The sequence below is a fragment of the Schistocerca serialis genome, chromosome 4 (genome assembly GCF_023864345.2).
Source record: "Schistocerca serialis cubense isolate TAMUIC-IGC-003099 chromosome 4, iqSchSeri2.2, whole genome shotgun sequence".
Classification (NCBI taxonomy): domain Eukaryota; kingdom Metazoa; phylum Arthropoda; class Insecta; order Orthoptera; family Acrididae; genus Schistocerca; species Schistocerca serialis.
This window is the reverse complement of record NC_064641.1, coordinates 307,021,213-307,045,263: the sequence shown is the minus strand read 5'-3', so window position 1 is coordinate 307,045,263 and position 24,051 is coordinate 307,021,213. Positions and strand designations below refer to the sequence as shown.

General features: G+C 39.4%; 1 protein-coding gene across 1 annotated transcript; it reads right to left on the bottom strand.

Annotated features, from left to right (window-relative positions):
• Positions 1-526: 526 nt before the first annotated feature.
• Positions 527-17,006, bottom strand: LOC126473990 (methionine adenosyltransferase 2 subunit beta-like). Its single transcript, XM_050101379.1, has 6 exons — positions 16,594-17,006; positions 15,902-16,089; positions 9,316-9,468; positions 1,310-1,503; positions 951-1,220; positions 527-708 (listed from the first exon to the last, which is right to left on the bottom strand). The coding sequence occupies exons 1-5, from the start codon at positions 16,707-16,709 to the stop codon at positions 951-953; spliced, it is 921 nt and encodes a 306-aa protein (XP_049957336.1). The 5' UTR covers positions 16,710-17,006; the 3' UTR covers positions 527-708.
• Positions 17,007-24,051: the final 7,045 nt, after the last annotated feature.

Genomic DNA, 24,051 nt, shown 5'->3' with positions numbered 1-24,051 from the left:
CCATCCAGGATTTATGCTCCTGATACCATGTTTTACACTTCTCAGTGTTAGTTGTCATCACTTATGGTTTCAGTATAGCAGCTCGTCCGTGAATATTCGCTCTGTGGAGTTCTTGGCAGACAGTGTCATAGATATGGTATCACAAAGATGGCTGTTGAGCTAGTCAGTCACTTAAGCTGCCGTCGTTTCATATTGTTTTAACACAATTTGTGTTAGTTTATGATGATCTCTGCCATTTAGTTTTGATTTGCACTCACTATTACGTTTACATGATAATGTCTTTCCTTGTTTTGTGTAGGCTGTCACGACTGTTGAAACAGTTGCTCTTGAAACATTCAATAATTTGGCTGTCTTGGGTACTAATGCTCCAACTTATCAGGACCCACAATCTGCCATCTTTGAAACTCTGTTAGGTCTGCGCATTACCTGCATTGCTGACCGTCAAGCACAACCATCCCATTACTCCCACTGTTTACATTATTTTTCCTATCCCCTGAATATGTAGAGACAGAATTAACAGACTATGTTATACAAATAAATGCTTTTTATTGTTGTGTAGTTTCCTGCTCCATTTACAGTACAGATGAGGAATGAAGTTTATTTTTTATTACTGGCTCCAAAATGCATTTAACAAGATAGTTGATGGCTGAATAGGAAGTTTGTGTTTGGGTGACAGGGTAACAACAGGCTTCTTTTTCTCTTTTTATTCTCTCTGAAAAGTAAATTTTATTTTATTAATACAGTGCTCAAAATACAGCATTTGTTTTACCAAGCCCCTCCCCCTTTTCTCTCTCTCTCTCTCTCTCTCTCTCTCACACACACACACACACACACACACACACACACACACACACACACACGATATATTGAGTATTTTCTTTTGTTTACCTTTTTAATGCTCAGACAAACTATATGTAACTAAAATTTTATATGTACAATTCTAATTTCACTTAACTTTGGTTTTCTCTTATCCATGGTTCAAGAGCTGCTTTTATGCCCTGCCTAAAAGGCGTGTGACACTGAATATTGAGTTCCATAAGTCTACTAGTGTTTAGCGTTGTGTCATAAGGTCGAGTGGCAGAGGAGCTGAGAAGAGGTGCAGGAGCAGGGGAAATGTGTGAACTGGACAAATGGAAAATATCTGCCATCTCTTGCAGCATTTTATACTTTGTAAATATCTCTTTGCCACACCAGTGATATATTCCATGAATCGGTTCACCCTGCAATTAAAGTCAGAAATATATAATTCATACTCTAACACTCTTGTAATAATAGTTACCAAAGGCAAATTCATTGAAATGGGCATTACCTTCAGTTTCCTATCAGCGAGTCCCAGGCAGATTTCAGCAATATCGTCTACATGAGATGGTCGGCGACGCTCGTAATCCGACACCTGCCTTTCTTTAGAAGTATTTAGCAGTGCTTCTAGAAGAACTGTTACTGCACTCTCTGCCAGATGCATTACAGGGCCATAAAGGACTGGGATACGTAAAACAATGTTCCCTATTTTAAAAAAAAAAAAAAAAAAAAAAAAAGGGGTTAACAAATATGCTTGGTCCCTTTGAGTATATTAAGCATCTTAATTACAGTGAACTGTTCTTTCTACAGAGTATGAAATGAAACTGAGATTAGTAACCAGTCATAATGGTTCAAATACACTGTATGTCGTGTTTTGAGATTTTTAACTACTATTTCTGGTACCTGATTCTGAAAATAGAAATCTGGAAATAGGTAGTACAGTATTAATAAATCACTTTGGCTATTACTGATGTCACTTTGTCACTATTACAGTATGCCTGATTTAAAAACCTGACTTTAAAAATATTCTTTGTTGCACAATTTTGTTTTCACTTTTTTTGCTGGAGATTTCATAATGACACTTTACTGTAGAGTACAAGATTTCTATTAAAGCATGCGTCTACTTACAGTTAACTTCTGCAACACTTGCTGTTGAGATGTTTTCATTAGAACAAAAACTTGCCCTAGTTTACTTCTGCAAGTACTTGCAGAAGTGCTTCCAACAGAGTTGTGCCAAGAGAAACGCAAATGGAAGTTTACAGTGTCTTAGTTAGAAACAGAGCAGCCACCATTGTTGAATTATTATTATTATTATTATTATTATTATTACTGAAGAAAAATCATCACAAAAAACAAAGTTAAGAAAAAAGAAATGTTAAGGTGAAGAAATGGATACAGAGGCGTACATATTCAAGTTATCAAGAAGCATTATTGAGTGAAATAAAATCAGAGGACTTCGCTCAGATTAAAAACTTTCGAGTGTCATATCCTAGTCTCGAACATCTCTTTTCTAATGAACAATCAAATATTTGAAAAAGGATGCAAAAATGTGGCAAGCTATATTGTTAAGAGATAACTCTGTAATTACTCTTTGATGTTTACAAACAGTATTTATCACTTTTATGATAAATGTAATGAATTAATGTTTCTGCTAACATTTAAAAAAAATCAGCTAAAATAACATGTCTGTGCCACTATTCAACTTTTCCTTCTCGTGATACAAAATAATCATTAAATTCATTCTGCACTGCCTTGGCTGCGGTGGACAACTACATACACTATGTGATCAAAAGTTTCCGGATGACTTACAAGTTCGTGGCACCCTCCTTCAGTAATGCATAAGTTCAGTCAGGTGCTGGAAGGTTTCTTGGAGAATGGTAGCCCATTCTTCACAGAGTGCTGCACTGAGGAGAAGTATCGATGTCAATCGGTGAGGCTTGGTATGAAGTCGGCGTTCCAAAACATCCCAAAGGTGTTCTATAGCATTCAGGTCAGGACTCTGTGCAGGTCAGTCATTACAGGAATTCTATTGTCATGTAACCTCTCCGCCACAGGCTGTGCATTATGAACAGGTGCTCGATTGTGTTGAAAGATGCAATCACCATCCCCAAATTGCTCTTCAACAGTGGGAAGCAAGAAGGTGCTTAAAACATCAATGTAGGCCTGCGCTGTGATAGTGCCATGCAAAACAACAAGGGGTGCAAGCCCCCTCCATGAAAAACACAATCACACCATAACACCACTGCCTCCGAATTTTACTGTTGGCACTTCACACACTGGCAGATGACGTTCACTAGGCATATGCCACACCCATACCCTGCTGTCGGATTGCTACATTATGTACCGTGATTCATCACTCCACACAACGTTTTTCCACTGTTCAGTTGTCCAAAGTTACAGGAGGCGAGGCATCATTTGTCATTTACCAGCATGATGTGTGGCTTATGAGCAGCAGCTTGACCATGAAATCCAAGTTTTCTCACCTCCCGCTTATCTGTCATAGTACTTGCAGTGGATCCTGATCCAGTTTGGAATTCCTGGGTGATGGTCTAGATAGACGTCTGCTTATTACCGTATTTACTCGAATCTAAGCCGCACTTTTTTTCCGGTTTTTGTAATCCAAAAAACCGCCTGTGGCTTAGAATAGAGTGCAAAGCAAGCGGAAGTTCTGAAAAATGTTGGTGGGTGCCACCACAACTTACTTCTGCTGTCGAATATATTTAGCGCTACACAGACATGCTTTGTAGGCACAAAGATAAATACTGGTGCCAAAACCTCTGCGTCAGTAAATAAATTTAAAATAAAAGGTGGAAGACGAGCTTTTTTTCTCCACCCCGAGTTTCGAACACTGCATTTTCATACATTATCCAATGAAGTAAATACAAATTCTGTATTGTTCATCTTCGAATGTAGCAGCATTTCAATGTACTACGAAAACCCGACTGGCAAGACTGGGATGTTTGTCAATACGGCCAACTCTACGTTCTGAATTTTTTCCTATCTGTGAGAAGAGATGGTTGCTAATAGGAACTTTTATAAATTGTGAATCACATGCAGTATTCTCGTCACCATAAGAATAATATGAATATAAACATTTTGCCATGTATTGTTTCATGTTTGCTGCTATCTCATTTAAATCCTGTCTGCCCAACAAACCACGAAACTAGAGTGAGACAACAGCAAACGCGGAAGAATATACATATCGTGTCATGTTTATATTCGTATTATTCTTATGCTTAACAATGATACAGTCAGAAATGAAGCACAGTAATTGACTAGATTTTTAAATCTAAGATGACTCTAATTTCTGTGCAGAATGTAATGTACTAAAGAGGCGTCTGCAGAGATTTTCAAACGGAGAAAATTTTTCGCTAAACTCTCATTCAGAATATCTATCATACGCAGTCTATAATTTGGTTCTTGTTGATCATTATCAAAGAAAGCAGCAGTGTAAGTAACAACAAATAGCAGTCTCTTGCCATTGTTTCGCTAATGAGACAATTCGTCTCTTTTTATTTTTTTAATTGTAAGCGGCGGATGCGCGCACAAAAGCAAGCCATGCCGCGAGCGGCGACAGGCCGTAAACACGCACTGTCAGAATGCGTCAAACAATGCATTACACAGAACAGTAATGCATTTTCAGCTTAGGCTGACGTAAACACCTATAATAAAGAAAACAGGCCGTAAACACGCACTGTCAGAATGCGTCAAACAATGCATTACACAGAACAGTAATGCATTTTCAGCTTAGGCTGACGTAAACACCTATAATAAAGAAAACTGCGCTTATCAGACCAAAGAAAAATAAGCAATCAATCAAAACCAGACGAAGCACATGAAAAAGGAAGGGTACCCGTATAAATACGAACGGAGCACCTGACGCATAGCAATGTCCACCTGGTAAAGCTTAACTGCTAAGCTTACGACTCGAACCAAACTACTGTAGCTGTATCGTCATTCATTCGACCTAAATTGTGTCTCATATTACAATGGACCAACTTTCTTTCGATTTGGAGATGCGGCCTAAAACTTTTCTCTCCCCTTGAATTTCGAGTCTCAAATTTCAGGTGCGACTTAGATTCAGGAAAAAATTTTTCCTTGATTTCGAGTCTCATTTTTCAGGTGCGGCTTAGATTCGAGTGCGGCTTATATTCGAGTAAATACGGTACACATTACAACCCTCTTCAACAGATGAGGTAGGCCTGTACACTTTTGTGCTGTATGTGTCCCTCCACGTTTCCACTTCACTGTCACATCAGAAACGGAGGACTTAGGGAAGTTTTGGAGTGTGGAAATCTCACATACAGATGTATGACACAAGTTACATCCAATCACCTGCCCACGTTCGAAGTCCGTGAGTTCCGCCGAGTGCCCTATTCTGCTCTCTCACGATGTCTAATGACTACCGAGATTGCTGATATGGAGTACCTGGCGGCACGTGGCAGCACACAATGCACCTAACATAAAAGACATATGTTTTTGGGGGTGTCCGGATACTTTTGATCACATAGCGTATGTTTAGAGGTTCCCATGGTACATTTGTTTGGGCCCATCTTTTGCCATTCTCCACTTCAACACTGAAATTTTCATATCCATACTGAACAACAAAACTTATGCAAGTTTGAGAAAAACTTCCAACAACTGGTAAGTACTTACAGCAAAATACAAGAACTGTTTCCAGTAAATTGCTGAAGCTACTCCTGCAAGTTAACGAAACTTGCAGAAGTATTAGTACATTCAAGAACTTGAAGGAGTAGTTTCTTCAACCAACTTGCACAAATTTACTCACCTTTAGAGGAAAGTCAATGACAGCACTCATAAAAATAATGCAGTAAAAAAGGGTCAAGCTGTTCTCAGTCCAAAGACTGGTGTGAAAACTACATTGTTTTACTTGGCATATTCTATTGGAGGTACCGTGCTTTTGCCACAATCCAACCTTTGAACCGAGTTACTCCATTGTATGAGGACATACAGTTTAATGTGCATTTCAAATCGTGGCACAATTTGGCTTTTATTAACATTAGCAATCCTTGCAGAGGTGAGAGTAATGACAGTGGTAGAAAAAATCCTACAACTGACCTTTGGATTTATGGTCTGACACTTAGTCACTGAAGTATATTATTATTTTATTGGATACGTGTGAAATGTCATTTTAATTATTGTCAAATAACTTACAGAACAAACCACATTCAGTATGATTGTAAAAACCCAGTTGCTATGGAACAAAACCTTATGCTTACCTCTAACTTAAAAATAGGAACTACATCTACATCCATACTCCGCAAACCACCTGACAGTGTGTGGTGGAGGGTGCCTTGAGTACCTCTATCGGTTCTCCCTTCTATTCCAGTCTCGTATTGTTTGTGGAAAGAAGGATTGTTGGTATGTTTCTGTGTGGACTCTAATCTCTCTGATTTTATCCTCATGGTCTCTTCGCGAGATATACGTAGGAGGGAGCAATATACTGCTTGACTCTTCGGTGAAGGTATGTTCTCGAAACTTTAAGAAAAGCCCGTACCGAGCTACTGAGCGTCTCTCCTGCAAAGTCTTCCACTGGAGTTCATCTATCATCTCCATAACGCTTTCGCGATTACTAAATGTTCCTGTAACGAAGTGCGCTGCTCTCCGTTGGATCTTCTCTATCTCTTCTATCAACCCTATCTGGTACGGATCCCACACAGCAGAGCAGTATTCAAGCAGTTGGCAAACAAGCGTACTGTAATCTACTTCCTTTGTTTTCGGTCACAGAGTGTCTGGACATTTTGTTTTGATCCACCTAACGCTTTGACATAAGACCAAAATTTCTTAGGATTTTCTGCCAAGTCAGTACATAGAACTTTACTTTCAAATTCATTGAACGCCTCTCGCATAGCCCTCCTCACACTACATTTCACTTCGCATAATTTTTGTTTGTCTGCAAGGCTTTGGCTATGCTTATGTTTGCTGTGAAGTTCCCTTCGCTTCCGCAGCAGTTTTCTAAGTCGGTTGTTGTACCACGGTGGCTCTTTTCCATCTCTTACGATCTTGCTTGGCACATACTCATCTAACGCATATTGTACGATGGTTTTGAACTTTGTCCACTGATCCTCAACACTATCTGTTCTTGAGACAAAACTTTTGTATTGAGCCGTCAGGTACTCTGTAATCTGCTTTTTGTCACTTTTGCTAAACAGAAAAATCTTCCTACCTTTTTTAATATTTCTATTTACGGCTGAAATCATCGATGCAGTAACCGCTTTGTGATGGCTGATTCCCTGTTCTGCGTTAACTGTTTCAAATAGTTTGGGTCTGTTTGTCACCAGAAGGTCTAATGTGTTATCGCCACGAGTCGGTTCTCTGTTTAAATGCTCGAGGTAGTTTTCAGATAAAGCACTTGAAAAAATTTCACTGGATTCTTTGTCCCTGCCACCCGTTATGAACATTTGAGTATTCCAGTCTATATCCGGCAAATTAAAATCTCCACCCAGAAGTATAACATGGTGGGGAAATCTACTCGAAATATTTTCCAAATTATCCTTCAGGTGCTCAGCCACAACAGCTGCTGAGCCAGGGGGCCTATAGAGACATCCAATTACCATGCCTGAGCCTGCTTTAACCATGACCTTCACCCAAATTATTTCACATTTCGGATCTCCGTCAATTTCCTTCGATACTATTGCACTTCTTATCGCTATAAACACGCCTCCCCCTTCACTGTCCAGCCTTTCTCTGTGGTACACATTCCAATCTGAGTTTAGGATTTCATTACTGTTTACATCTGGTTTCAGCCAACTTTCTGTCCCTAGTACTATATGGGCATTGTGACCGTTTATTAATGAGAGCAGTTCTGGGACCTTTCTACAGAAGCTCCTGCAGTTTACTATTAGCACATTAATATTGTTATTCCCTGTTGCATTTTGCTTACTCCTAGCTTGCCGCATCTCAGGAGGTGTCTTGTCGGGCCTAGGGAGGGAATTCTCTAACCTAAAAAACTCACTTGTGCACTCCACACGTACTCCGCTATCCTTGTAGCCGCTTCCGGCGTGTAGTGCATGCCTGACCTATTCAGGGGGACCCTACATTTCTCCACCCGATAGCAGAGGTCAAGAAATTTGCACCCCAGATCTCCGCAGAATCGTCTGAGCCTATGGTTTAAGCCTTCTACTCGGCTCCAAACCAGAGGACCGTGATCGGTTCTGGGAACGATACCACAAATAGTTAGCTCAGAATCCACCCCGCGAGCGAGGCTTTCCGCCTTCACCAATTCCGCCAACTGCCTATTCGAACTGAGGATGACCTCTGAACCCAGATGACAGGAGTCATTGGTGCCGACATGAGCAACAATTTGCAGTCGGGTACACCCAGTGCTCTCTATCGCCACCGGCAGGGCGTCCTCCACATCTCGGGTGAGACCTCCCGGCAAGCAGACAGAGTGAACACTGGCCTTCTTCCCCTACCTTTCCGCTATTTCCCTAAGGGTCTCCATCACCCGCCTAACTTTGGAGCTCCCAATAACTAATAAACCCCTCCCCCCGTGTGCCTGCTCGGACCTTGCTGAAGGAGCGGCCACATGTCCACTCATAGGCAGAGCGGGCGATGCCACATGGCCAGCCTCCACATTGATCCTCCACCTCGTGCGCCGCGAATGCCGCTGAACCCGCCTTCTCCTTTGGGAGAGGGTGGCCCAGCCGCGCCCGGAACCAGCGAAGATGTCTCGACAGCAGGGACCGTGTGTGAAGCATGTAACACCTGGGGTGTACCATGCGACACACCAGACTCCTCACTGCCGCTACACTATGCGGCAGCAGCCTGAAGATGGCTGACCGCGGCCATCAACACGTTCAGCTGTTCGCAAATAGTGGCCAGCTCCTCCTGCGTCCATACACAGCGTCACACATCCTATCCATCCTAAGAAATCAATTTACTGTAGAGAGTTAATCAACTTTTAGCTAGACTGCTAATTCACTAAAGGCGGTTGATTGTTGACTAAACTGTGGTTGCTATACACTTCTTGTAGAAAACAATGAAAATTGCACTACCTGTGTCTGGACTGTATTGAAAACAAACACTAGCACTACTGGCACTATGGTTGACTAAAGGGACTCTCTCTGACTGTATTCAAAACAAACACGAAATCTATGGAACACTATTACTAACACTTGACAATTAAAGCTTCCTAAAAGTAAAAACACACGGAAGAAGAAGTGACAAGTAAGAAAAATACAGTTAATACTTAAATTAACGTAGCTCTTTGCACAGCAGACATGAAGCAGACAGCAGTTACGACGACTATCTGTCAATGGAAAGCAATTATTTTGAAGTATTGATTTACAGGCAAAGTAAACTGCTTTTCGTTATATTCTTTACATATTTAACTCAACGTAAAATACAGTTCTTGACTTTCCATGTCTCAGGTATTCATGTGTTGTACATGCACCTGTTTAATGCTGCTTGTCTCGGTGTTGCTTACCATTTTATATACAACTGAATTTGTTCATATTTGTCTCTATAAAACTAAAACTTTTCAAGAATATCTACCTGATGAAGCTGCCATGCAAGCTTCCTCTCCCTGCAGTTTTGTTTTCCCATAAAGATTTAGAGGGCTGGGGACACTTTCTTCTGAATAGGGAGGATTTTTACCATCAAATACATAATCTGTGCTGATGTAAATAAGAGGCACTCTTTCTTTGGCTGGAAAAAATTAAGACATGCAAATGTAACCTTCATTTCTGACAAAGAGAATATAAACAATTTTATACATATAATCAAAACCTGCCTGCATTTAACACTGCATTAAACATATCATGTAGAATTATAACCAGAATAAGTAATGTGTATGGAAAATGAATGTCACATTTTGAAACTACTTCAGGTGCTGCATGCTTAGGTGTCTTGCCACCTTTCTTATACTAGTGGCTGTAAAGGTTAATTTCCAGTTTTCATATGTACACTGATTAAATGAGAAGATCTTGTTGTTTCCATCTGCAGCATAACACAGCACAATATTACCCTCTTTATCACCATGCATGAGCTTCACTTTGAAAGGCTGTAAATTAAATATTGAGAATAAAAATTACAAGCAGAAATTCCACTTCTGTGTCGAAATACAAGAAATAGTAAATACAATTTAAAACATCTGGACTGTTGGACTCTTAATATTATTCAAAGGTTATGCAGAAAGTTGTTGTTGTTGTTTTGGGGGGAAGAGACCAAACAGCAAGGTAATCGGTCTCATCGGATTAGGGAAGGAAGTCGGCCGTGCCCTCTGAAAGGAACCATCCCAGCATTTGCCTGGAGCGATTTAGGGAAATCACGAAAAACCTAAATCAGGATGGCCGGACGCAGGATTGAACCGTCGTCCTCCCGAATGCGAGTCCAGTATGCAGAAAGTAATGCACCTTCTATGTAATGTAATGCTGCCATGTTATACCAGTAGCCACTTATTCAGTTCAGTTTAGTGAGGAAAGTTTGTGTTTATTACATACCATTCAAATGTGCATCAAAAGGCCATTTTTGTCACAGATAATAAAAATCAGGTTCAGCTGAAATGGATTTGCATAGTCACATTACAAGGCACAAGCACTCATAAATAAGTTGGCTGACCTAGTAGATCCGTTCATGATGGGAGGGACCCTCCATGGTACACAGTCTCCGTAAAGAAATGTCTAAAGACCCGTTACTTACTGCACAATAGGAGTAAACCAAGGGATAGGGTTATAGATGAAAGTAGAATGTACTGCCGCATAAGGAGTGTTTAGCTGTCAAAAAAGCAATGTGTGAAGCATCAGTGACTACCATAACAGCTTCTTTTTGAAAGATCTGTAATATATTGCAAAGGAATTCTGGTTATATGTAAAGGCAGTCAGTGGCACTAAGGTTACTTCCAGACCATCCTGAATGACACACAAGCTGGAATTGAAAGTAGCAAAGAAAAAGCAGAAATGCTGAATTCCATTTTGATATCTTTCTTTACAAAAGCAGATACAACCACACTTTCCCAGTTTATTTCTTGCATCGCTATAATGTTGAACGGTATAAATAGAAGGTGCCAACACAAATATTTTGAAATTGGAAAGGCACTGTATATACCTTTATGGTATCACTCTTAAAACATCTACATAATAAAAAAATATCCTCAAGAGAGGCACAGCGAAGCCATCCTAAAAAAATGGAGTCGAGAAACATTTGAAATTGCAAAAACTGGACAAAGATCCAGAGTCTAATGTAATCCTTGCAAATTCTAGACAGAATTTGCAGCTAAGTTAGCCCCTTTCTGAAACATGTACTATCTATAGTAATTAAACCAAAAAGTGTGACCACCAATTGGAAAGAAGACAAGACACATTCATATACAAAAATGGTAGCAAAAGTGATGCATAAAACTATTTTCATTGGCATCCATCCGTTGTAGAATCTTAGAGCATTTCCTGAGCTCAAACATAATGAGGTACATCTCCTCCATATCAACATTAAAACAATTATCATATGAACCCCAACTCTTACTCTTCACACACAACTTCTCAATATCTGTGGATCAAGGCCTTTGAATGGACGCAGTATTTCTTGATTTCTGAAAAACATTTGACTCTCTACCACACTAATACTTACTAAGAAACTTGGAACAAATGGAGGTACCAAATAAAATATGTGACTAAATTGACGATATGTTGGTAGGGGGGATGCAGCAAGTTATCAAAAAGTGAAGATCCATCATTTTGATTTGCAGCTCCTTGTATTGGCCGTGTTTGCAGTTAAAATTGTTGGATGTGAGGTCTGCCAGCTATGCAAAACACCATTTCTCTCAGTACCCAAACATGTTTCAGCACCACTGTGCCATCATCAGTGGGTTTTCGTTTTTATTTTTTTGCTGGGAGTTAATCTATTTTCTAGAATGTAATTCAGTTTTTTGTGAAAAACTGAATTACATTCTAAAAGATATGTTAACTCCCAGGAAAAAAAAACAACAACAACAACAATTCTCATCAACATCGTTTGGTTGCAGATGACAAGCTACCCGTAGTAATTAACACATAAGAGATCCAGAAAATTCATGCACACCAAATGTAAAGGTATTTACAAAAAGAAACAATCTGTTGTTTGAACTAAAAATGCACATAATTTTATAATCATTTAACAAAAATGTTCACATTGCAGAATAAATAAAAACGAAAACCCACTGATGATGGCACAGTGGTGCCGAAACATGTTTGGGTGCTGAGAAAAACGGTGTTTTGCATAACTGGCGGACCTCACATCCAACAAAAAGTGACGAACTAACTTTATGTATGCCCGAGGCAAGTGTACTGGAACCCTTGCTGTTCATGTTTTATGTCAATGATCTGGTAGATGATAGTAACGTAAGAGTTTTTGCACACGAAATAGGCCTACTACTGGAAAAATATGCCCAAATTTCCAATCAGATCTTGACACGATTTCAAAGTGGTGGAAGTATTTTCAATTTGCTTTAAATGTTCAACAATGTAAAATGATATCAATATAATGGAAGGAAACATTCCACGTGGGAAAAATTATATATAAAAACAAAGATGAGGTGACTTACCGAACAAAAGCACTGGCAGGTCGATAGACACACAAACAAACAAACACAAACATACACACAAAATTCAAGCTTTCGCAACAAACTGTTGCCTCATCAGGAAAGAGGGAAGGAGAGGGGAAGACGAAAGGAAGTGGGTTTTAAGGGAGAGGGTAAGGAGTCATTCCAATCCCGGGAGCGGAAAGACTTACCTTAGGGGGAAAAAAGGACAGGTATACACTCGCACACACGCACATATCCATCCACACATACAGACACAAGCAGACATATAAAATATGTCTGCTTGTGTCTGTATGTGTGGATGGATATGTGCGTGTGTGCGAGTGTATACCTGTCCTTTTTTCCCCCTAAGGTAAGTCTTTCCGCTCCCGGGATTGGAATTACTCCTTACCCTCTCCCTTAAAACCCACTTCCTTTCGTCTTCCCCTCTCCTTCCCTCTTTCCTGATGAGGCAACAGTTTGTTGCGAAAGCTTGAATTTTGTGTGTATGTTCGTGTTTGTTTGTGTGTCTATCGACCTGCCAGCGCCTTTGTTCGGTAAGTCACCTCATCTTTGTTTTTATATACAACAATGTAAAATTATGCATTTCAAAAAAAAAAAAACAGAAACATGCTATCCTTTGACGGCCATCAGTCACATTTGCTTTCAGTTAACTCATGTAAATACCTTTAGCTGGGCTTAACAATTTGAGAGGATCTGAAGAATGGAAAATAAAATTTAGGATTTGGTAGACGATTATCAGTTTGACTTTAGAAAAGTTAAAGGCATGAGAGAGGCAGTTCTGACACTGCATGTGATAATGGAAACAAGACTGAAGAAAAATCAAGATGCTCTCATTGGCTCTGTTGCCCTAGAAAAGGCATTCAACAAAGTAAAGTGGAGCAAGATGTTCGAAATTCTGAGAAAAACAGAAGTAAACTATAGGGAAAGAGAGGCAGTATACAGTAAATACATGAACCAAGAAGAAACCATAAGATTGGATGACCAAAAACGAAGTGCTCAGATTAAAAAGAGTAAAGACAGGGCTGCAGCTTGTCACCCCTACTGTTCAATCTATATATCGAAGAAACAGTGACAGAAATAAAAGAAAGGCTCAAGGGTAAAAGGATATCAATGATAAGATTTGCTTATGACATTGCTATCCTCACTGAAAGTGAAGAAGAGTTACAGGATCTGTTGAATGGAATGAATTTAATGAGAACAGAATATGGGCTGAAAGGAAACCAGGAAAAGACAAAATTAATGAGAAGTAGCAGAAATGAGAATAGTGAGGAACTTAAAATCAAAATTGGTAATCACAAAGTTAAGGAATGCTGTTACCTGGGGAGCAAAATAACCCATTATGGACGAAACAAGGGTGACATAAAAACCAGACTAGCACGAGCAATGGGGCATTCCTGGTCAAGAGAAGTCTATAAGGTGGATTATTAAGACAAGGAATGAGGAGGTTCTATGCAGAATCGGTGAAGAAAGGGGAATATGGGAAAACACTGGCAAGAAGAAGAGGCGGGATGATAGAAGATGTCTTAGGACTTCGGGGAATAGCCTCCATGATGCTAGAGAGAGCTATAAAGTGCAAAAACTGTAGGGGAAGACAGAGATTGAAATACATTCAGCAAATAATTGAGGATGTAGGGTGCAAAAAAAGGGGGAATGATCACACAGGCTCGGTTATAGGTAACACAAATTGTGGACTGATTCATTGGAAGGACACTGGGAAAATGCAAGCTGTCTACAAAGTTCGCTTAAAAAACATTTGTGTGACCCATCCTACAGTATTGCTCAGTTGTGTGGAACCAATACCCAATAGTATTGACGGGAGAGATTGAACAAAGATGGGGAGTATGAAAGCTCACAAGTTAGTTTGCCTAAAAGGAATTTGTCACAAAAATGCTGAAAAATATGAACTAATAGACACTCAGGTCAAGGCAGTCAGGTAGATGCATTATTTCTCCATTTCTGAAAAGCATTTGATTCAGAACCACATTTACACTTATTATTAAAAGTATGATCATATGGGGTAACAAGTGAAATTAGTGACTGGTCTGAAGATTTCTTGGTAGGGAGTACACAGTGCATTATCTTCGATAGGATGCCACTGACAGATGTAGAAGTAACTTTGGTTCTATCTCAGGGAACTGTGTTGGCTCCTTTGCTGTTCATGTTGTATATTAATGACCTTGCAGACAATATTAACATTAAACTCAAACTTTTTACAGATAATGCAGTTATGTGTAAAGAAGTACCAATCGCTGCTGTCTGAAGACAGGTTTCTGTATCCCTGTAACCAGCTGACCAAGTAACAAATATTGTAAAACATTCAATACTGATATTTTCAATTATTGACTCGCCAAGACGTCAATCCAAAGCAATTTTAATTGGAGTATAGATTAACTGCAGCATACACAGAGGCATTTACACAGTCATTCTTCTCATGCTCCATATGCAAATGGAATGGGAACAAGCCCTGCTAACTGGCACAATTGGAAGTACCATCTGACATGGACTTCACAGTCATTTGCAGAGTATGGATATAGATTGCACATCCTGCAAGGTTCTTCTCCTAGATGGGAACTACAGGAGATTATAAATATGTGCATGATACCACTACTAAGTAGTACTATTATGGTTTGTTTGATTAGGCCATGGCACATTTCCTTCTCTGACAGAGAACAAAATACTCTGCAAAGTGCTTTCCTGAGTATATCTCCCACTGAATACAAAAAAGCATGGTACTATTGGGAACCTATAGACATAACAGATATCTATTGTGAATACATACCATATAAATCTGTAGTTAATGGATTGGTTTGTAGTGTGAAGACCAAAAGATCAAATGTGTTTTAAATGGTTATAGAGGGCAATTTTATGTGGTCATTAAAGATGAAGTGTTAGTCATTTCGCCCACACCTTATATGTAAAAGGGAAGAAACCCTAATACACAATACATGGGGAAGTACGCTCAACATGCACTTGGCAATGGTTTGCAGAAGGGAACACCAGGAAGAATGAGCTTGTATATGAAATTTCATTATGCCTGAACTCTGCTTAGTGCTACTGCTGTCTGAAGACAGGTTTCTGTATCCCTGTAACCAGCTGACCAAGTAACAAATATTGTAAAACATTCAATACTGATATTTTCAATTATAATTTTGAAATTATTTAGTCTACAGCAAATACAAGAGAAATCATTAACTATGAAAATAGCTTTTGGTGATGGTAGATATGTACTCAAAATAATGAACTGGAAAAAGCAGTTCCGCTACTTTTGCTACAAGAATAATCCAACTTACAGATAGTATAAATGAGTAGACTAACATTGTTTACATTTTCTATGGTATAACATCATATTTGCAAAAAAAAATTCATTGTATGAAACAAAGTAATTAGAATTCTATATAGAGATTTATTAGATCCTTCTAATGAGAATCTGAAAGATACTAAGTTTCACAGTAAATTTGTTTTCTCGTGCAATTTGTCAATTCTTCAATCCAGAAGATTACATACACTGCAGTGAAACTGTTAAATATATCCATTTAAAGGAAATGCTGTAGCTTATGCAATTACCACAAAGTGCAGCTAAACTCTCTGTTGCACGAACATTGATATCCACTGCAGCTTCAGGATCAGCATCAACCTTGTCAGGGTATCTTTGGGCAGCAGTATGAATCACCACATTTGGTTTGAATTCTGACAATACTGTTTGAACAGTATTCTCGTCTCTCAGGTCAATTTTGTGCAAATGTGGCTGAACTCTACAAGAAGAAAAGTGAACAGCTGTAAGTAACATATATTATTACATATTAAGGACCAAACATAATGTTAACTATGTATGTCATTTTATCCCTTGATAATTTTCCATTTGTTAAACAGTAGTTGCCTGAAGCAACTGAGATAAATGATTCACTGTCCCAGGTAAGAGAAACATTTCGGAGATTACGAAACTTGAAAAATATAACTAAAGAATGCGGTGTTTTCTGCAACAAAACACGATACCAGGGCTACAGTGACACTTGTAAATTAGCTTCTGACATAAGTACTGTGCCGACTCTTGGCTTAAAGCCACATTTTTTGTACATTAATTTACTGTGCCGACTCTTGGCTTAAAGCCACATTTTTTGTACATTAATTTATAAATGGGCATCGATGTATCTGCTGCATGAACGGGCCATGTCAACTACCATTAATTACTAATTTCGGGTCAGCTGTTTCTGATATTGGACCACATAAGCATTCACATGGGAAATAGCCTCTTGTACCTTGAAAACGCTGTACCAAATACCGTCCAGTTCTGTTCTGAAAATTTTTGGTAAACTGATCGACCAAGTAATCCAGATGCACCTGTGAGAAATACACGTTTCACTTCTTTTGACATTTCAACTAGTCTTCAACGTTTCGTTGGTAATTATGTTTTCTCAGCCACTTGTTGCTTATTGTTCCCTAACAGCTCGGTCAGGGAACAATGCTACTCTCAATGATTAGATGTCAATTTACTCAAATTAGCCTCGTGATTCGGAAAGACACACGACATCAGCTCTGGAAATGCTGAAATTGCTGATTGGTTTTTTCTGCGCATTAACGCTACGTCACGTTGTCCAATAGTGGAGCCAGGGCCCAATAGCTGATACTGCATTCGAATAGATTATACGTTTGCTTTAATTTCCTTAAGGCCCGTCCACACGCAACGATCTGTCTGCGCAAATGTCTGCGCACATCACATCTGCGCAGACAGATCGTTGCGTGTGAACAGCAGATTTGCACCAACCTGAGGTGTGTGCAAACCTGGAAGTTGGAGTTGGAGGTTTGAGCGAAACCTCTCAAATCTGTCGGTTCAAACCACATCTGCGCAGACAAGTTGGAGCGTGTGGACAGGAGATCGTCGCAAATCTGGCGCGAAACAGCTGTTTGCTCAGTCTAGTGTTTGTATTTGTGTGCACAGGGCATTAAAATGGCTGATACTCGTCAGTGTTCTCGAGAGTTTGTAAGTGAATTCATTGAAATATACAGAAACCACCCATGTTTGTGGAAGATTAAAAGTAAAGAATATAGTGACCGAGACAAAAAGACAGCAGCATACAATGCTCTAACTGAAAAATTGCGGGCAGTTGGCGCCTCGGCAAAGAGAGAAACGGTAATAAAAAAAATAATTTCGTTGCGAACTGTTGAAATTATTTGCGTATGGATGTCGAAACTTATAATTATTTCTTAAAGCATGTAACCCCTCATATTATGAGAAAAATACTTGTATGAGAAGGGAAATTTCTCCTCATGAACGCCTGGCAGTAACATTAAGATTTCTAGCAACAGGAAGGAGCTACAATGATTTTGAATTTTTATCTGCAATATCGAAACAAGCATTGAGTGAAATAATACCCAACACATGTGAAGCTATTTACGCTTTCCTGAAGGATGAGTTGATGAAGGCAAGTCAAGTAAATTAGTCTGTCAGCGAACTGTTTACCGAAAAGAGTTATCCAAAGTTCAGAAATCTAGAAGATCTGGTGTAGAAGTAGATCAAGTATACCAGCCAACGTTATGGTATTTTGATCTACTTGGCTTTCTTCGTGATCAAGAAACGCCAAGACCAAGCAGGAGTACAATTGAAGATGAAATTGGAGTGCCAATGTGCGAGGAAATGGAACACGAGGTTATGTAAAACAAAACAGGTTCGCCCTGCAACTCTCGCAGTAAATTTACGTGACAAAACTGCTTTCGCTTTAGCAGCCACTGTCTGCACCATTTTGACCGCTTTCTCTGTTTCCTGCGGTTGGTCTGAATGTTTTTTGCAACACAAGTTGCGAACACAGACCACAACAGAACTTCCTCCATTTCTATTTTTCAAAATAACTGAATTAAATTTTGACGTTTTCGGGGAGCGTAGTCGCTTGCCACTGATATTTCTTTTCTAAACCGACAGATGGCGGGCGAGTAGTAGATTGGGGTTTGTGTCGTGTGAACACACCACATTTGCAGCGATCTTTTGCATGTACAGACATCTGCGCCGATGTCTGCGCAGACAGATCGTTGCGTGTGGACCGGGCTTTAGGAAAGATTACAGCTGAACTTACTGCTAGTGAAATAACTGATCTGGGTGACATTCAAAGCTTTCGAACTAGTAATATTGTAATACGGTGCACTTTTCCTTTCTGCCATTTCTCCCTATCCACCTGAGAAAAAGTTAAAAATTTTACATTTAACTTTGTTTGTCTGCTGCATTCGCTACAATTTGTTCACCGTTGAGGAAAATTCTCAAGAAACAAATTTATTTTGGTCTTCCATATTCCGACAGGCATTTTATAGTGGATGGGAGTAATTGAATGTTTTGCCGGCACATTTTTTTGTCGAAGAATAGTTAAAAAGTTCGTTCAAGTAGCTGCAGACAGCTGCTTTCAGGTTTAATACGCATGCGCATCTGCGATGACATAGAAATCTGTTTATGCTGTTGACTGCTTAAAAGCTTCTCGTCCCATTTCTAGTTGGATTGCTGGGTGTAGTAGTGGATCAACAGTAGATACGGTTTTTGAGAGTGTCATTTTAAAATCATTTTGGACACTAGACAAACGCCCTGCATTTCTAAATAGGGTTAATAAATTCCTAAAACAGAGGTAGGCACTGCCACCTAAAAGATGAAAATCCCTGTCTTTTCCTCGAGGCTCTGATGTACTGTTGATTCTTGAATTCCGTCATGATCAGAACCCGTATAACCGACGTGTAAAAAAGTCCCGAATCCATCGTTTGTGTCCACAGAAAATTTACAGTTAAATGAAAAAATAGTTTTTCTGATTCAAATACGTGCGGATCTTTTGGAGGACTGTCTGTTCCAGGGGCGGGCAGAAATTCCGCACGTGTGCGGTGCACTTGCACGTGTGCAGTTAACAGGTGTTCTGCGTGCACTCAGGGGCAAGCTGGCCACCGCTTCTCTCCCCTCCCCACCATACCGTCACTCCGCTCCATCCTCTGTAATGCCTTTTGTTTCCTAGCTTGCTTTATTGAATGAAGGAATAAGGTTAGTAGGAGTGATTGAAAGAAATCATGGTTTGAAAGAGTGCCTATTACCTACAATACGTTTTATTTAATTATCACGGGTGGAGTTTACATTACGTTAATGTTTGGAACAAAATTTTTACATACAGGCAAACGCAAACAGTTATGTAAATTTTCATCACTGATGTTTGCTCTTAACCGAGACTTATTAATTTTCATAACAGAAAAAAATCTCTCGCAAACCTAAGTCGAGCCAAACATTGACATTATCTTTGCGGCTTCACGATGGAGACGAGGAAATGGTCTCGAGAACCATTCAAAAGCTTGGGATAATCATGATATATCCCCAAATCTCTTGAGAAATTCCTCTTTTATTGCACTGTTTCTTGATGCAATAATTTACCATCAGCCGTATGTATTGCAGAAATTTATTTTATGAACTTCTTATGTGCTACCAGTTTTGGCATTACATTGATGCCATCTTCAAGCCCCACGCGTCATAGTCGTATGTTTGCAAACCGCCTCAGTCTGTGTCACATAACGATTTGACTCACGGATCCAGTTATGTGGTTCCTTCCGTGCATGGTGATCTTACAACTATGACGCATGGAGCCTGAAGATGGCATCAATGTAATGCTGAAACTGGTAGCACATAAAAAGTTCATAAAATAAATTTCTGCAATACATACGGCTGTTTGTAAATTATTGCATCAATAAATACTTGCCAGCCGTTGTCCCACGGTCCATAATGGATCAACGAAGATTTATTGCACTAAGTACGGAAATATATTCTTTGCAATTCTGTTCTCGTACAGTAGACAGAGCAGGGAAATGCACTGCGTTCTCTGGCGTGAGCTGTCGTTCCCACAGCTCAAGCTTGCAAGTGAAAGTTTGCGCCTTTTCAGCCATTTCACAAATTAGCTGATTTTCTCCTAGCAAACTTGTGTTCAATGCATTCATGTGTCTGGTAATGTACACTAAAAATGCAAGGTCGGCAACCCTCTCTGGATCTTCTACCTTGTGGTCGTATCTTCCTTTGTCCTTTAAAAACTGATTTATTCGTATTCTCATCTCAAAAAATCTTTTGAGTACATTACCGCGGCTAAGCCAGCGGATTTCACTTTGGTATGGTATGTCACTGTATTCTTCCCCAATATCAGCTAAATATGTGTGAAACTGTCTATGTGTAAGCCTGTGGGATCTCAAATAACCACTTGCATGACGTGCTCCAGTTTTGCTGCCTTTGCACAGAGTACTTCTTGGTGCAAAATGCAGTGGATGCTGTACAATGATTCTTCCATACGCCGTAGCTTTTTTTCTTACTAATCCAACAAATCTCATTTGTTCCTCTTCCATTGCAGGTGCTCCGTCTGTTGTCACTGACACCAAACGTTCCCAGTTTAAGCCAGCTGAATCGACAGCTTCTTCAACGGCTTTTAGGATGTCCGCGGCGGTGGTCTTGCTTTTTAAAGATATTATATCTAAAAAAAATCCTCTGTTATGTGCAGAGCAGTGTCCACGCCGCAGACATAAATCACTAATTACGCAGTGTCTGAAATATCTGTGGACTCATCAAGTGCGATGGAAAATGCAATAAACTCCTGCACTGCACTCCTTAATTGACGGTAAACGTCACCAGCCATATCACTTATACGACGACTTACAGTCCGCCGAGAAAGAGTGATAGCTCGAAACTGATTTGCATTCACTGATGCACTCCTTTATAAACTCACCTTTAGCAAATGGTTTTCCAGCTCTCGCTATATTAAGCACAATCTTATAACGTGCACGTACCTCTGGGCTATCATTGTTGTCGTCCTGAAAAATTGAAAACAGTGCTCCATAAAAGTTAACTCAGTTAGATGAGAGACATGACGAAAGAAAGTCGCAGATCTCTCGTGACAATAGTAACTTGCGTCAGATTCATCTAGTATCGTCAGATCGCTCTTCTTAAGCTCAGTCAGTTTCCCCATACACTCAGAATCCGACAATAAATTGTACTCGACCTTCTGAAATTTATTATAATAGCGTTCAATACTAAACTTCCGCTGATCAGCGAGAATTCTGCCACATATTAAACATTTCGAATTTTCACGTTTTTGCACAAAGAAAAAATGATTCTCCCATTCCTTATTAAAAGATAGCAAATCTCCACTTCTTCGTTTCCTTGATTCAAAATGGTTCAAATGTCTCTGAGCACTATGCGATTTAACTTCTGAGGTCATAAGTCACCTAGAACATAGAACTAATTAAACCTAACTAACCTAAGGACATCACACACATCCATGCCCGAGGCAGGATTCGACCTGCGACCATAGCGGTCGCTCGGTTCCAGACTGTAGCGCCTAGAACCTCCTTGATTCACTCTGCATTTTCCGGTTCTTGAAATACAACGTTCACTACATAGTGGTCACTTCGCATCAACGTCCACAACTTAGCCTGGTACTACACTGCCGCAACCTGCTGGCTGTCGCCACTGCCCCGGTCGACGATTGCAGGCGAGCAGCACACGTGCAACGCTGTGCGCTCATGAGCCGCATTCATAATTTGCCGCCCCTGGTTTATTCTAATGTGTGTCCTGTCGATTTCCCCAGTCACACCAGACATCCTATTTCCCAGCAAATTGGCCTCAGTTTGTGCCCTTTTCTACCAGATGACCACTTTATAATGTCGACTCCTAAACCACTAACAAAATAAGTCATTCTTTCTATGGCATGGTGTAAAGTGTCAATACAGATGTTAAATCTATCTGCCACGTCTCTAAAGCCGTGTTCACACACGCAACCAATGTGGCGCATAGCTTGTGGCTTCCTGTAGTGTGTAGAGGTATCGTGAGCTACCGATCACACAGGACGCCACAAGCTCTACGTAGTTGTACAGCTTTCAATATGCTGTGAAATGAAATCATATTGGTGGGTATGAATGGTAGTAGTAGTAGTAGTAGTAGTAGTAGTAATAGTAGTAGTAGCTTTATACATCTGTAGATCTCTTTTGACAAGGATATAGACCAATTTAAAATAAGCTAATTCGTACACACATGCATTTACAGACTTCTAGCTAGCGACAATCATTAGATTTACTCCTGGCATACAACACCTCTTTTACAAATAACTTATTAAATAATGTAATGCTACACTGTTCACTCATATCTCACTATAAGTCACTGCACACACTACACACACATTGTTTCATAACACTGCACTCACTACACACACGAACACACACACACTGGTAATCTCTGGGCCATTTTCTGTACCGCAACTTCCCATTTGCTGTCTTGAAAAACTGAGTCAGTATCCCTCTATAATGAATGAGATGAGCTCAAAAAGAGGGAGAGGTGTCAGTATTGTGCTATGCATAGCTTGGGGCAAATTTTTCTAGAAAAGGAAAACAGAAGGAAAAAAACATAGTATGAAGGTGTTATGTGAAATGTTGGATGTTTTACAACCATTATTATTATTATTTATTTGTACAACCTTTTTTTTACCAAACCCTCTTCAATGTATAAAATGTATTGTATAACAGATACTTTTTAGCCACCTTTTTAAATAAGTGTATTTTTGCAATTTCTTTTATTTCTTTTACTAATTTATTGTACAGTTTTATTGCTTGGTAGAATATGCTGTTTTGAGGTTTATGTTTACTTTTTCTTGGTAAATGTAAGTTGAGTCTATCTTTTGTTGCATGGCCATGGACAGAGCTGTTTGTGCAGTAATTACCAATGTTATTTCTTATGTATACAACTTACCGGTAAATGTATTCCCATGGTGTAGCTAAAATCCCCAGCGTTTTTAACAGATCTTTACAATGGCCTCGACTACTGTTTTTGGTTATTTTTCTTATAACTTTTCTGGAGTTTGGAAACTGTGTTCATATTTTGTACATTTTTCCCCAGAAAAGAATACCATAGCTAAGCCTTGAGTGTACATATGAATAGCATCTAACTAAAAGACACTGCATGTTACACACTGATGATAGGATTCTAAGGGCATAGCATGCTGATGACATTATGTTTGCAAGTACCTTTGTGTGTTCACATCAACTAAGAATCAATATTCATTCCTAGAAATTTTGCATTTGTTACACAGTCTGTAGAGATGACATCTACATTTCATTTAACATTGTCATTTTCCCTCTTCAAACTGAAATTCATGCCATTAGTTTTCTCTATGTTCAATGTCACTTCATTGCTTATTGACCAATCATAAACTTCCTTGAGAGTTTCATTTGCTTTCTCTGCAAGGAGTTCTCTCGTTTTCTCAGTGACTAATATTGCTATCATCAATGACAAAAATTTTTTCATCATTAGTAATACTACTGGGAAAGTCATTGATGTATATCAGGAATAGTATTTGTCCTAATATGCTACTTTGCAGAACCCCTATATTCATGTAATTTGGTTCTGATAAGTGTTTTACTAAATGTTAAATCTATTTGAAGTATGTGTTATCTCTACTCTTTGTACCCTATCTGCTAGGTATGATCAAAACAAGACATTAGCCACCCCTCTTATTCCTAACGCTTCTAATTTATTTAATAGAATCTTGTGGTCGACTTAGCAAGATCCAAAAATAAGCCTGTGACACACTCATCTTTGTCAAGAGCAACAAGTACAACTTTTGTGAATTCTACTATGGCTGACCCTGTATTTTTGCCACTTCAAAAACTAAACTGTGATTTGCTTAAAAGATTGTATGTGTTCAGGTAATTCATTAATCTATCTTTCATAATTG

Excerpts from the sequence above, each read along its gene's own strand:
- LOC126473990 (XM_050101379.1), bottom strand. The coding sequence starts at position 16,709 with ATGTCAAAAGAAGTGAAACGTGTATTTCTCACAGGTGCATCTGGATTA. Across the intron at positions 9,469-15,901 it reads GAGTTTAGCTGCACTTTGTG|CCAAAGAAAGAGTGCCTCTT; the intron begins GTAATTGCATAA and ends AATTTTTTCCAG. Across the intron at positions 1,221-1,309 it reads TCGCTGATAGGAAACTGAAG|GGTGAACCGATTCATGGAAT; the intron begins GTAATGCCCATT and ends CTTTAATTGCAG.